This window comes from Artibeus jamaicensis, unplaced genomic scaffold (assembly GCF_021234435.1).
Source record: "Artibeus jamaicensis isolate MK-2021 breed Jamaican fruit bat unplaced genomic scaffold, CSHL_Jam_final scaffold_833, whole genome shotgun sequence".
NCBI classification, from domain to species: Eukaryota; Metazoa; Chordata; class Mammalia; order Chiroptera; family Phyllostomidae; genus Artibeus; species Artibeus jamaicensis.
The window spans coordinates 8,624,555-8,639,134 of record NW_026522056.1 but is presented as its reverse complement, the minus strand read 5'-3'; the positions used below and the strand labels follow the sequence as shown (position 1 = coordinate 8,639,134).

At 51.0% G+C, this 14,580-nt stretch overlaps 1 protein-coding gene across 1 annotated transcript; it reads right to left on the bottom strand.

Annotated features, from left to right (window-relative positions):
• Positions 1–10,075: 10,075 nt before the first annotated feature.
• Positions 10,076–12,515, bottom strand: ADRB3 (adrenoceptor beta 3). The gene is made up of 3 exons (XM_037166940.2): positions 11,226–12,515; positions 10,909–11,006; positions 10,076–10,558 (listed from the first exon to the last, which is right to left on the bottom strand). Exons 1-3 carry the CDS (start codon positions 12,461–12,463, stop codon positions 10,530–10,532), a joined length of 1,365 nt encoding a protein of 454 aa, XP_037022835.1. The 5' UTR covers positions 12,464–12,515; the 3' UTR covers positions 10,076–10,529.
• Between the last annotated feature and the right edge of the window lie 2,065 nt (positions 12,516–14,580).

Genomic DNA, 14,580 nt, shown 5'->3' with positions numbered 1-14,580 from the left:
GCCGCCTCTCCTGTGGCCCTATCTCAACGCAGCCTTCCCCTTTGTGCCCTGGGTCCCGGCTACCACACTCCTGACGTTGCCCTTTTTCTTCTCTGTCATCAATTCCTCTTCTTCCCCGAACACTCTCTCAAGCACACAAACAAGCGGCGAAACTCCCATCTTAAAAACAAACAACACTCCTTTGGCCTCACATCCCCTCTGCAGCTATCACCCCGCGTGTCCACCCGTGTTCAGCCCAGGAAACATTTGCTGGGAGCCCCGCGGGTATTGCAGGAATCGGGCCTCACACCATTGGAGAAGGGCCTGGGGAAGTGAGTGTCCAGAGGAGGGAGCTAAAGAATCAGAGAAAAGTCATTCGTCAGGCTTCCTGAAGCACCGGGGTGTGGACAAATCAAGGCTTGTAGGAAAATTCAAGAAGCCAGATACACCCCGCTGCAGGAATGGCACCGAGGAGGGGAAATGCATGGAGAGGTCTACAGGGAAGATACAGCTTCTGGCGGCTGCCCCGCCTGTGGGTCTGCAGCCGTGTGGCTGGTGGTGGGCCCCGGTGCTCGGTGCTCGGAGGAATGGCGGGCGGACAGTCCCACAGGGACGTGGACGGAGGGCTGTCCAGAGACAAGCCGGAGCCTGCCTACCACCTCTGCCTCCAGGTCTCACCCCGACTCCTTCAGGTATCAGTGGGGACTCTGTTCACTTCTGCCTCTCAAATCTTGAGCAAGATCCTCTTTTAGAGAATCTCTGACCTGGAATCCAACAAGGATTCTTAGAAACAGAGTGCCCAGATTGATCATCGACCACACCACATTTCTCCGGCCTCCTTCAGAGCAATCGCTGCTGACAGAACGTCTTATATTCTCTGCCTCCACTTCTTCACCCCCCAAGTTCCGTGGAACCCTCTACGATCAGCATTTCATCGCCTCCACACCATCCAGTTGCTCTTGTGAAGGTAACAAATTATAGATCTTCGTTCTGTTAGTACGAAGGTGTATCGTCAGGTCTCCTCTCATTTGATGTTTCAGCAGCATGTGTCCAAACCGACCGCTTCCTCCTGAAAGCACCTTCTTCCCGTGGTGCCCAGGCTGCGGTTTGTTTTGCTTCTCCTCTCCCCTCACTGCTGCCACTTCTCGGTGGCATTCCTGGTTCCTTCTATTACCAACCTCTAACGGTTACCATGTGCCAGGGCTCAGTCCCTTGAATTCTTTTTTTTTTAATGCCTCAAGTCATTTTAGTTTATTTTTTTCCAGCTTTATTGAGGTATCATCGACATACAACATTGTGAGTTTGAGGTGTACAACTTGTTGATGTGACACAGCCTGAATTCTCCATCTGCGGTCGCCATGCAGGTGTGCTCAGCCACCTCCACAAGCTTCAATACCCTTCTGCCAACTTTGTGAATCCATCTCCCATGTCCCTTCTAACCTGCAGGCTTGGAAATCTAAGTGCCTACTTGATATTCTAAGACATAATTAATAGACTTTTCAAATGTACTATGTCCAAAAACTAACTCATGGTTTCCTGACCCCCGCACCTTTTCCCCATTTTAGTAAGTGGCGAGTCCACTCTGCCAGGTGCTCGGGCCAGAAATCTCGGACACACCCCTGACTCCTCCCTTTTTCTCTTATATGCCACATCCAAGCCATGTACAGACCTTGTCGGTTTTACATGGCAACACATCTAGAGCCTGTTCTCTGGATAAAAACTTATTGCTGGGACGAAGGGATGGGCGCATAGCAGGGTGTGTGACCTGTGTTTGGATGCACGACAGAGGGCGTGCTCTGTGTGCAGGTGCAGAGACAGCAAAAAGTAGAACAAGTTCTCTAGTGAATTTAAGCCTGGATGGAATCCAAAGTGGGCAGGGGAGGAGGGCGGGGGTGAAATCGGGTTAGGGAGGTAGGCATTGCCCATCTACTGCCAGACTTCTATGCTAAGGGGTCTGAATCCTACCCCAAACGCTTCAGCAAGCCACTGAGTGAGTTTTAAGAAGGGAATGACATTATCAGATTTGTATTTTAGAACACCCCCCCCCCCCACCAGCGCCTGTGGAGGATGAATTAGAGCACAGGCGGCAAACACAAGGCCCACTGGCCAAATTCCGCTCTCCACCTTGTTTTACCCGGCCTGGTACCTTGTTTCTACCCAGCGGCAGTGCCGAGCTCTCCCTTAACTGTTAAGGGATGGTTACATCTGTACAGTCCTAAAAATACATTCGGCCCTTTGAAGGCAACCACAAGGCTGATGCAGCCCCTGGTGAAAATGGGTTTGACGCCCCTGAATTAGAGAGAAGTCAGAACTAGGCAGGAAGGCCAAGTGGGGACTATTCTGGTTAACTCAGAAGTGATGAAAACCTCAGGCTATGGCAGCGGCTACTGGGGAGACTTGCCAGATGTCCTCCGTGAAAACACCAGGCACCAGACCAGGCCTGGAGGGAGATGCAGGTGTGGGGTGGTTCTGAAAAATATCTGCTTACTCTAAACAGTATCCAATAGTTACCACTTATTATTGCACCACTTGCACACCTCAGTTTTGTTTTTTCAAGAAACAGACATTCCTTCATTACAACTTACAAAGAAAGCCGGGTCGGAAGTCCAGTACCAGACCACCCAGGTCAATTTCAGCGAGCCAGCAACCCTACCAAGAGGATGGACATGAGAGTGGGTTAGGGGTAAGAATGAGTTTGCTGATACGATTAGTTCTTCCCTCAGTCAGTGAGGGGAAGCGGCCACAAGGCTAGCCTCTGAGGCCTGAGGTGGCTGGAGTAGTGAAGTTCCCCATCAGCCCGCGGGTTTCTCCTTCCCCAGAAATGACAGGAATTTCTCCATTGGAGAAGCAGCTGCCTATGCATCTGTCCTCCCAGCCCCTCTCCCTGATGTTCTGGGAGAGTGTTCTAATGCCTCTTAGCCTCAGGCGTGGGCCCAAGGGGAGGTCTGAGAAGAAGGGCGTGCTCACACGATGCAGAGACTAGGAGGGAAACTCGAGACACTGCGGGGGGTGCTGAGCGGATGCAGAACTCTCCTATTCCCACTTCTCTCCTCTCTGGGAGGAAGTGACCCATTTCTGCCCCCTTCTGGGAATGCCAACAGTGGAAGCAATAATATTTCATCTTGTTTTTCGCTAAACAAATTTTGAGAACTATGTTTGCATGCCTTTGCGTTGTAAAGTGTGGCACCTCACTAGCAATTTAGAAATGAAAACTGTAGTAAATGGGTTCTGAACCTTTAGCTCCTAATCTTAAAAATCTGTGAGGGGTGAGGTCAAGGTATAATGGGATGATTGCTCATTGCCTCAATGAAGTGAAGGATGGAGATGGAGAGACCCCGCCCCTGGGACACCCAATCAGAAGTCCCCAGGAAGCCTTTGGCAAGAATAGTAGGCCATGGCAGATCACGGGGTCTTCCTCAGTTCTTGGTCCCATGGTATTTTCATTTCTGATGGGGAACCTTTTCAAACACCACAGGACTGTTAGAAAGAATAGGCTTAGGTAGAATTGTGCAGTGAGTCTATACTCATTTTCTAATGTTGTGTAACAAATTACCACGACCTTAGCAGTTTACAACAACACACATTTATTATCTCACAATTTTCGTGCGTCATGAGTCTGCACATGGGTTAGCTGGGTCTTCCGCTCAGGGTCTAACCAGGCTGCAGTGGAGATGTCAGCCAAGGCCACGGTCCCATCTGAGGTTCAGGGTCCTCTTCCCACTCACATAGTTGTTGGCAGGATCCACTCCTTGCGGTTGCAGAACTCGTGGTGGCTGGCTTCCTGAAGGCCAGTAGGCTTGTCCCTCTGACTTCTTTCATCTCTGACCTCTGACTTTCTTCTAAAGGTCTCACCTCATTAGGTCAGGCCCACCCAGGATTATCTTCCTTTCTATTAATGTAAGTCAACTGATTGGGACCTTAATGGCATCTTAGAAATCCCCTCACCTCTTTCCTATAACATATCAAACAGGCAACATCCCTTCACTGTTGCCATATCCTGTTTGTGAGATTACAGGATCCACCCACATTCCAGGGGAGGGGGTTATCCAAGGACATGGCTTATTGGGGGTCATTTCAGAATTCTGCCTACTACCTTGTCCGAGAGAGTAGCCCTTCCCTGAGGGGTGCCTGGTGTGGATAATAATCTTATGAGACCAGGGCTTTTAGTTAAAGGGCTCATAAGTGTCTCTCGCTGTAGTGGGCTGGATGGTGGCCCCTAAAAGATATGTCCACCTGGACCCTCAGAATGTGACCTTATTTGGAATAAGGCTACTTGCAGATACAATTGAAATGAAATCATTCTGGATTAAGACAGGTCCCCAATTCAATGATGCATGTCCTTATAAGAGAAGGAGAAGACACACAAGGACACAGGGGGAAGTATAAGGAAGACAGGGATGAGAGGTATGTGGAAGTCAAGGAACGCCAAGAATCGCTGGAGCCGCCAGAAGGCAGGAAAGAAGCGTGGCCCAGATTCTCCTTGAGAGTCTGCAGAAGGAGCCAGCCTTACAGAAGTCCGACACCTGATTTCAGACTTCTGGCCTCCAGGATTAGGAAAGGACAAATTTCTGTTGTTTGAAGCCACCAAGGCTGTGGTCATTTTTGTGGAAGCCTTGGAAAACCAGTACACTTACTGATCCTTACCTCCGTACGAATCAGTGTCAAGGAGATCGACTTGGTGGTCTCAGTTACAACACCAACTCAGACTACAGAGATGCCAGTTCCCGGAGATCAGAGGTACCCTCAGAGGTACCACAGCAAGGCAGCTCTGCAACCCAACCTCCACCAATCACAGAATGTAGGCAGGTGCCCATTCATACTCTCTTTTATCATCTCCTCACTGATGTATTTGTTTGATTCTGCTGCTGTTTTTAAAAAGGTTAAAATAACTGTGGCTTACTTAAGATAAAAGTTTATTTCTCTCTTACTTAAGAGCCTTAAAAAATAAGCAGTCAGGGCCAAAATGCTGGCTCCACACCACTGGACACCCAGGCTCCTCCCCCTACCCGTTTTTTCTTCCATCTGCAACACATGGTTGCCGTCTTAGGACTCAAGGTGGCTGCATCAGTTCTCACTGTCACACCTGCCTTCCAGGCATCAGGAAAGGGGGAGGTGGATGTGGGGGATCTGCCTTCCCTCTTTCATGGCAAACCTGGGACCTACCCACTGCGGCTGGCCCGAACTTATTATATAATCACACCCAGCTGCAAGTGAGGCTGCAATATGACTACCATGAGACCATGTGCCCAGCTGAAACCTAAGGGATCTATCACTAAAGGATGGAGAGAAGCATGGAGAATGAGTGGCAACTTCAGCCCACAGGAGACAACAGACAGAGGTTTGACTTCTCAGTGGCCTCTCTAATCTGGGGCCCAGAGCGATGGGAGGAAAGGCCTAGAAATGGAAATCCAGGAATGGAAGCATCCACCACACTTCTGACTGAGTACAGGTTGGAACAGAGCCTTGGAGATGTGGGAACAGCAGGACTAAGATGAGCATGAAAAGGCTGGACATAATAGTGTTCTTCCTCCCCCATCACACCCCCTGTTGTGGGTTGAATTGTGTCCCCCTAACACATGATGCAGTCCTAACCTCCGGAACTTGTGAATGTGACCTTATTTGGAATTAAGGTTTTTGTAGATGTAATCATGTTAAAACTAAGTCTAATTGCCCTGGCTGGTGTGGCTCAGTGGATTGAGCACTGGCCTGCAAACCAAAGGGTCACCGGTTGGATTCCCAGTCAGGGCACAGGCCCGGGTTGCAGCCCAGGTCTCCAGTAGGGGGCGTGCAAGAGGCAGCCACACACTGATGTTTCTCTCCCTCTCTTCTTCCCTTCTCCTCTCTCTGAAAATAAATAAATAAAATGTTTTTTAAAAAAGCCACTAACAACTAATGTTTGAAAAAAAGTTAGGCCTTACGGATTAAGTTAGACCCTGATCCAATAACTGGTGGGTTTTTTTTTTAATCCTCATCCAAGGATGTTTTTATTGATTTTTGAGAGAGAGAGAGAAACACAGATTTAATAGAGAAACATCAATCAGTTGCCTTCCATACGTTCCCAGACTGGGGATTGAACCTGCAACCTAGGTATGTGCCCTGACCAGGGATCAAAACTGCAACTTTATTGGTGTGTGGGACGATGTTCCAACCAACTGAGCCACCCAGCCAGGGATGATGTTCTTCTAAGAAGAGGTAAAACTGGATACAGACATATAGGTGAAGAAGGCCATGTGAAAATGGCGGCAGAATTGGAGTAATGCAGCTACAAGCCAAGCAAACAAGGATGGCCCCAAACACCAGAAACAGCAAGAGGCAAAGAGAGATTCATCCCCTAGAACCTTCAGAGAGCACAATCCAGCCAACACCATGACTTTGGACTTCTAGCTTCTAGAACTACAAGAGAATACATGAATGTTTGGGGTCATTCATTACGGCAGCCCTAGCAAACTAGTCCACTATCTTTTTTTTTCCTGGCTCTCTAGGGCCCCTTTCTCACAAACCTGACCGTGTCCCATAAAGCACAGACATCTGGAAGTGTTCTCTATCCTAAACCTTCCATCCAACCTTAAAATTTAGCTCATTATAAATGCTGCGTGGGCAATGATAGGGTGAATTGGACCGGAACCACAACGTCAGGCACAGGCCAGACCAGGGTCTGAACGTGAAAAGAGAGCCAGAGGGGAAGATGTATATGATGACGTGAGTAAGGACCCAGCAGAATTAGCGTGAGGTGGGGAGGGGCTATAGAGACCAACGGCAGGTGGGTCCGAGATCCAGGCTGTGGACAGAAGCAGGGCCACACAAGAGTCAAAACCAGGTGACTGAAAACTAGTCCCAGCCCCATACTCTAATGATACCACTTACACTGGAGAAGCCCTCTCAGTTTCCAAACCGTCTTTACATCCAGTCCCTCCTTCAGTCTTCAAACACAGTCTGCGTGAGCTGAGTGGAGCACCAATAAAATCTCTGTTTGATTCACTGGCAGACAGAGTATTGGAGGTGCAAGGAACATGCTCAGTGTCACATGACTGATTATTAGCAGTGTGTGTAGAGGAAGGAAAACAAACTCTGGAGTCTGACAGACGGTCCTTTGAACTGAGACAAGCCAGCTATTTGATTTCTATGAGGCTCTGGTTTTTATTTGTGTCACTACAACACAACATTTCTGGTGACACCAAATAAAACAGTCGTATTTATTTGTGTTCAATGAATGATGATTTCTTTCCCTCCTCCCTTTCTTACTTGTTTTTCAGCTGTGAATTCTCTGCTCTTTCTACTACCAACCACAGTGTTGCATTCACTTACTAATCTTGGCTTCTCACAATTCGCATCTCAAGAAGTCAGTTTCTTCATCCATTTTATCAAAGGATTGCACTAAATCATTTCTGTGGTCTCTCCCAATTGGCTTAGGCAGGACGAGTTTGAGGGGTAGGGTGGACCACCCCGATTTATGTTTTCCCCAGATCAACCTTGACAAGCCCACACCTGTTGTACCTCACATCTCCATCAGGGGGCGCCTAGCATCACTTATGCCTTGGGTGGAGAAGATGCTAAAGGTGCTAAGCTCTGCCTAGGACTTCACAGAACTTTAGGAGAGAGAGCCAGTCATCCCAGAAATGCTCATTCCCCTTCTGAAGGCAAGAGAGGGGAGAAAGTTTTAGTCTCCATTTACTTTCTAGATAGGGGAAAGCATTTTGATTTTCTTTAATCTCATAATAAGATGAGCTCATGAAAGATTAGATTGCCTTCTGGAGTGTCTGCTAATCAAACTGAGTTATGCATTGTGCTCCAACCGCTCACTAATTAGCCCGAGGCCAATGATATTTAGGACTTTTTGCTTGGGGTGGGGGAGAGCATTAGCAGCACTCCCCACACCAGGCACCCACTTCCCCTCTGGGCAGATATGCAAACACAGATGTAGGCTACCAAGAGGCCCGAGAGGAGCCTAGATCTTTGGTTTTCAGGATGGAAAGATAAAAAAACACTATTTCTGTGGCCTTCACCTGTGCCCCCAGACAAAAGGGAGAAGCTGCTTCTGAATGGAGCTGGTGTGGAATTATAGCTGAGGACCACAGTCAGAACTTACCACCATTCCCCAGAAGAATCTACCATGAAGAGACACTCTGAAGAGAATCTGTTGTCAGCCTCCCCCTTGCCCTCATTCTGCCTGTTTCTTAGCAATTTCTCTGGAAAATGCAATCACTCCTCCTTTCCTCTCCTCCAACTCAGCCCCCTTCTCCCTGTCATTTCTGCCCCACACCCATCTCCTGCTAACGGACTCTGGCGAGGCCAGGGTTCCACGGGCTCCTTCATTCTCACTGGCCTGTAAGTCTTCACATCTCTAGGTTCAGAGGATGGTTGTTTGTCTTCCACAGTTCAAGTGCTCAGGCCTTATGCTAACACAAGCAGCCTGCTCCCCATCCAAGAATGTAAATCTCCCTTGGCCTGACACCTGGCCATGAGTTGCTGGAGATATGACCAGAGCGGCTGCTTCTCTGTCTGTCAGATACACTGGTGACAATTCACAGATGGAGCCCACAGCCCCAGTGCAAGTCTAAACACTCCAAAGCAGTCTGACAGCTGGCACACGGGTACATGTCAAGCAAGAGTCAAGCAGTATGAGTTCCTGGATAATGTTCAAGGACATTGCCACAAACCAGAATCCAGCTCCACTCCACCCCCCTGCCCCAAATCATCCTTCCCCCAGTGCCTAGGACTGACTGGGCAGCTTTCCTCAGTGATGTTGGGGAAATATTCAGAGATGGGGAGAGGAGGCTCTCTTATTTATTCTCAGGCTAAAGCAAGCCTTCCTTCTCCTGTAAGAGTTCAAAAGTTGAGCCCGTGCCCAGAAACCTTCTAACCTCAAACGGCAGAGATCTCGCACTGCTCTGGGTTGAAGATGAGAAGTCAACTTTGGTATGCAAACATCCTAAGAAATAAAACCTGGGCCCCCGGAGAAAAGAGAGCAGCCCAGGTCAGGCCCCATTCACAGGGAACACCCTTATGTGGAAATCCACCAGGCTTATCCTCAGGGCAGATCACGGTTTATAGGCCTGGAGCCCCTGGACCAGACCGAGGCATTGTGTGCTGCTGTCGTGCATCACATTAAACTCTCTATGATTTACAAGCTACCCTGTAAATCAGCCCGGACAATGGCCTCTGCTCATGGAGTTTAGAGAAGAACTCACAAAAACGATCCCGTGATTTCCATAGACATTTCCTTTCCATAGAAAACTGCCTGATAAGATTCATAAAAATTGGAATAAGAAAAAACCAAGTGATCAACTGGTTCGAACTTGTAACTCCAGTTTTTTACTCTCAGAGGATAAGATAGATTTCGGCAGCCCAGGAAAGGGAGTGAGAAGGTAGAGGTTATGAAGAGAATGGGAAACGTCAGAATATATTTATAACCCAAGGCATTTGCCCAACACAATGCTCTGTGCCTCCAGAAATGCACACGTACAGTGCAGAACAAAGCTGGCCCCTGCTGGCAACGGGCTCCTACGAAGCCACCACCGGCTTATAGCACGGGAGCTGACACGTGCCCCATGTGTCCCGAGCCCAGCAAACCCAAACCTAAGGACACTTTGCTCAAGTCCTGTGGGTACCGTGGCTTTGCTACTCACTTGAAGTGGATTCCAGGAGTTTGGGAAAGGATGGGGAGGCAGGCGTGTCAAAGGTTCAAGCTTGGTCCCCTTTACCCAAGCCGATGTTTCATTTTTGTTTCATGAGGATTAGGAAGAAAGGGACAAGGATTAGTCCTGATTTATTGCCTCTGTTAAAAGCCAGCTCTAAAAAGGGGGTAAGTGGATTATGAAAAGAAAACCAATGGAGAAAAAAGAGGGTGTAGATGAACTGCATTCAATAGTATTTATTAAGTTGACTTTAAAAAGTAAAGAAGGGATCCATTCTAATGGTTCGCCTTCCTATGAACCTCAGAGTCCCCCAGGCCCTTTTTTGAAGAAGCCCTTCCGACACATTTGTGAGGTAGATCAGAGCTGTTCCGTGACTACAGTGAGGCTGGGGCTCAGCCTCACTGAGCTGCGGTGAGAAAGCCAGGGACACGAGTGCCAAACCTTGACTTTTTTTTAGCTTCCTGCTCTCAGCCTGGGCTGCCGAGCCTAGAGAACACTGGTTCATCAGGTCTTGGGGGGGCAGGGTGGGGGTGCGGGCAATAGGTAGAGAACGAGGGGTGCTCTCCCTGCCCTAAGCACACGCACACCAGTGAGCAAGGTGCTGGCCCAAGCTATCCCCACTCCTCCGAGAACGCAGCTGAGCGCCGGCAGCTGGACTCTCCAGCTGCTGAGGTATTGGTGAAGTTCAGGGGTGGGGTTTAGGAAACCTCTCTCAGAAAGAAAGAGAGGGAATGGTAAAAACCTGCTCGGTAAGGGTTCCCCTCCCCCTCAGTCCCCACTTCCCCTTCAGGTGGCCCAGTCACCAGGTTCTGGAGGGCAGAGTGTTTCAGTTGGGAAGTTCCACGGGGCTCATTCTAAACAGAGGCCAGAGCTTTCCAAGGGTTCTGGATCAACGGAGCTGTGGTTTCTTGTCCTTCAAGGCCTAAGAAATCCCCCAGGAAGCCCTGGAAAAAATGAAGAAGGCAAATCTTGGGGTGGGACACACGGGGTGGGGACACACGGGATGGGGACAGGGAAACTATGGGGGAGGAGGGTCAGAGACCCTGGAAAACACATAGCTGTACAAACGCACCCAGGCCCCACCCACACCCACTGGTTCTTCACTCCCCTCTGTCCTTCATACCGTAAGTGGATTCTCACCTTCAGAGCTATCAGACCTTTCAAAGAAACCAGAACTGAGGCCAAGGACTTGGGAGGGGCTCCAGTCGTCTCTGCGAGCCCAAAGCCAGCCCAAAACGTGGCCGGGAATCCGGGTGACCACAGAGCTAAGGTAGAAACTCGAAACTTGACTGACCAGGCAGGCCAGAGGCCTCGGGCACAGCAGCACTTTCCTGGCGCTCACACGGGACGCTGGGGTGGAGAACAACTCGCTCGTCCTCCTCCGTTTCAGTCCTAGGGCCGAATGGATCGGATTCGAGAAAAGAATGGACCGTGGTTTCCATTTTTGTTCCCTAATCCATGTATCCCCTTCTTTAAATGCAGAGTCCCTCCCAGCTCCACCTTCTCCCACCAAACTCCAAACTCATAAAAGGACCCGAGGAGACACTCAGTGCTTCCTGATCCCGAGCTGTCCCCCACCCCCACCCCCACCCCTTTGCCTCGGTTACCTACCTGTCGAGCGGTGGGAACTGCCTGGACTCCGCGGAGCTGGTCAGGGGCGCAGGGGTGCGAGAAGCCGAGACAGCGGCGGGGTGCTCCTCCGGCCGGCAGCCGCACAGCAAGCGGCGGAAGGCGCGGCGAAAGTCGGGGCTGCGGCAGTAGATGAAAGGGTTGAAGGCAGAGTTGGCATAACCTAGCCAATTAAGGGCGAGGAAAGCCCTATTGGGAACCAGAGAGGGGCCCCCGAGGGCGCGCACCACGTTGGATACAAAGAAGGGCAACCAGCAAAGAGTGAAGGTACCCATGATAAGACCCAAGGTGCGCAGGGCCCGGTGTTCCCGGAGAGAGAGGAGGCGCGCCGGCCTGCGATCGTAGGAGGGCGCCGCTGCCGGCGGAGCGCACGGCCCCGCGGGGGCTGGGGATGGAGACCGAGACGCAGCCGGCGGAGACTCCTCTGACGGGAAGCGGCCCAGCTCGCGACGCAGCAAGCGCAGTTGGCGCCTAGCCACAACGAAAACTCGCGCGTAGACGAAGAGCATCACAAGCAGTGGAACATAGAAGGAGACGGAGGAGGAAAGCAGCGCATAGGGCATGTTGGCGGCGAAGGAGCAGCAGCTCGGGTTGGCCTGGCAACTCAGCGTCTCAGCGTCGGCCCCTGCGCGCCACCATTTGCTCATGATGGGCGCAAATGACACGGCGGCGGACACGACCCACACGAAGACCACGGCTGCCCGGGCTCGGCGTTTGGTGACCAGGGCGCGGTAGCGCAGTGGGTTGGTCACGGCCAGGTATCGGTCTACCGCCAGGGCGCACAAAGTTTCGATGCTGGCGGTAACGCACAGCACGTCCACCGAAGTCCACAGCTCGCAACAAGTGGCGCCTAGGGGCCAGTGGTCAGTCAGCCCCAAGGTGGCCCCCGGTGGCACTACCAGGAGTCCTACCACCAGGTCCGCTGAGGCCAGAGAAGTTACGAACACGTTGGTCATGGTCTGGAGTCTCGGTGTCCGCGCGATGGCCACGATAACCAACAGGTTGCCTCCCACGGTGGCCAGCACGGCCAGAGTCAACAGCGCCCCCGCTAGTGCTACTGCCCACGGCACCCCTGACAGCCCACTCGCGTTGGCAGTACTGGGTGCCAGGGTGGGGACATATGGCCACGAGGGCAGAGAGCTGTTCCCGTCTGGCCGCGGAGCCATTCCCACGTCGTGCACCGAGCAGGAGGGGAAGAGGGAAAGGAGCTCCCAGCTCATGCGACTCAGGGGAGGGGACAGCGGGGCGTGGGAGCGATCTCCCTGGCCTGGGCCATCTTCCCTAGTTGACTGGGAAAGAAAACTTAGCTTACCCAGACCCTCCCTACCCGCCACCCCACTCGGTGCCACCACTAGGGCGGGGGGCGGGGGCGGGGAGTGGCGGCCCTTAAAGGGGCAGCGGCCCATAGTATCAACTCTCGGCGTCCGGAGGGGAATTGGAGGGGAGGGAGGGAAGCGAGATGGATGCCTGACTTCTCCTTTAGCCAAATCTGGAGTACGGAGGCCCTGACTTCTCTGCCAGGATGTGCGCACTCCTGCCATGACCAGTCCCACGCACCCAGCACGGCGTTGGTCGGCCCTGGTCTCCTGGCCTCCTCACTTGCTGTGTCAGAGGAAAAAGGTAACCCTTTCCATGCGCAGGAGCCCTCAGCTACTTGGGAGCCCTCCCCTAAGATACAGTAAGTTAAGCAAGAGAAAGCAGTCAATATCCCCTCTTCTCTGGAGAGGTCATTTCAGTGAAATTCGTCCCCTTTCCTTCTATTTCACTTACCCTCCCCGCCCTTCCGTTATTCTGTTCTAGCTTCCCTCCCCCCCCCCACCCCGGCTACTGGTGAAATTTGTCGTTTTTTTCTAGCCCCCTCATTTGAATTTTGATTTGGCCTCCTGGAGCCTGGGATGCTAAGAGTTTCGATTTCTCCACCTCCCCCAGTTCACAGTGCTCCTCCACACACATTTCCATCTGGACATTTTCTAGATGGGCCCTTTCTCTGAAAAATCTGTCGTGCCCTAACCGGTGTGGCTCCCACTGTTCAGGGTTGGATTCCTGGTCAGGGCACATGCCTGGGTTACAGGTTCCCCAGTCAGGGCCCAGTGAGAGGCAGCCACTGCACGCTGATGTCTCCCTCCCTCTCTTTCTCCCTCCCTTTCCCTCTCTCCCAGAATAAATAAATACAATTTTTCAAAAAAAAAACAAGTAAATAAAACCTTTACATTTTTTTAAGTCTTCCACTGTAAAGATGTGTTAAAAACAAATGAATGGGTTTGAGGTTGAGGCTGCCTACATAGCCACCAACTATAACTACCCACAAATATCCCATCACCGTCATCCCAGTGGGGATGTGTCCACTCTACTTACTTGAAGATTTTATTTACGAACTTTGAAAAATTAAAAGACATTGAGTGGAGGAATTCACATGTGGCATGTTTGGGTGGACTGAATAAAAGGCCTGGTATCTGAATGCTCTGGAAGTCTCTCATGCAAAGCCCAGAGCTGACTTCCCCTCACCCAGGTTTATAGCTGATTCTCCCAGCAAAACTATTCCAATCTCTAAGCCAGTTCCTCTGAAATTGGGTGTGGGGAGGTGAGGCTGGAAAATAAGCCCCAGGGTTCAAGGTCAGGGCCAGGAAGATATAATACCTTTATTAAGTCCTATCAGAACCTGACTTGAGCTGTCTTGCTTCCTCCCCTGAAACAATGAGACAAAAAGGGGAAAAATTATCATGGAAAATGCCTGCAGGGCCATGCCTTAGCGTGTCTCTTTTGAACAGCACTATATTTCAAAAGAGCGCTGTATAGTCACTGGTCTAAGTAGTCCCTCTGGGAGGCTGAGCCAGGGGTTGGGAGTTTGAAAGCCTGGACGGCAAGTGAGGACCTAAAATTATCCCTGAGGAAAAAGAACCAGTTTCATCTCCCAGGGACCCAGCAGCTCACCCATGAGCAGGCTTTGTCACTGGCTCCCAAGCAAATGACTTCCGTGCCCATGCAGTACCCCAAGCAGACCTTGGGCTCCAAGGAAACGCCTAGAGGCTGGAGGTGGAGAGACTCAGCCCCAGCCCCTGCTCCAGGTCTGAGGGATGGAGGCCCCACTTGGCCTGAGTCTTGGCTCGGGCCTCCTGCTGATCCCCAACTCCCAAGTTGTTTTTGCAACACCCCAGAGTGTTGCCAGTTATCTCAAAGGGGTGTCATAAGATTCTTAAAGAGTAACCTCTAAAACAAATGCATGCCATTCTGCAATGTTTCCCCCCCAGGACATCAGGCTTGGTGGGGGAAGGGAAAGCCGTGCCAGGAAGTCAAGCAACTTGGAAGGATGTCGGTGTTTTACAGGTTGACCTTGTTA

What these genes read in the sequence shown, in the direction of transcription:
- ADRB3 (XM_037166940.2), bottom strand. Translation starts at nt 12,463, where the DNA reads ATGAGCTGGGAGCTCCTTTCCCTCTTCCCCTCCTGCTCGGTGCACGAC. An exon ending in CAGTTCCCACCGCTCGACAG is followed by an intron (nt 11,007 to 11,225) that starts GTAGGTAACCGA and finishes ATTCGGCCCTAG; the next exon opens with GACTGAAACGGAGGAGGACG. An exon ending in CGAGGCCTCTGGCCTGCCTG is followed by an intron (nt 10,559 to 10,908) that starts GTCAGTCAAGTT and finishes CATTTTTTCCAG; the next exon opens with GGCTTCCTGGGGGATTTCTT.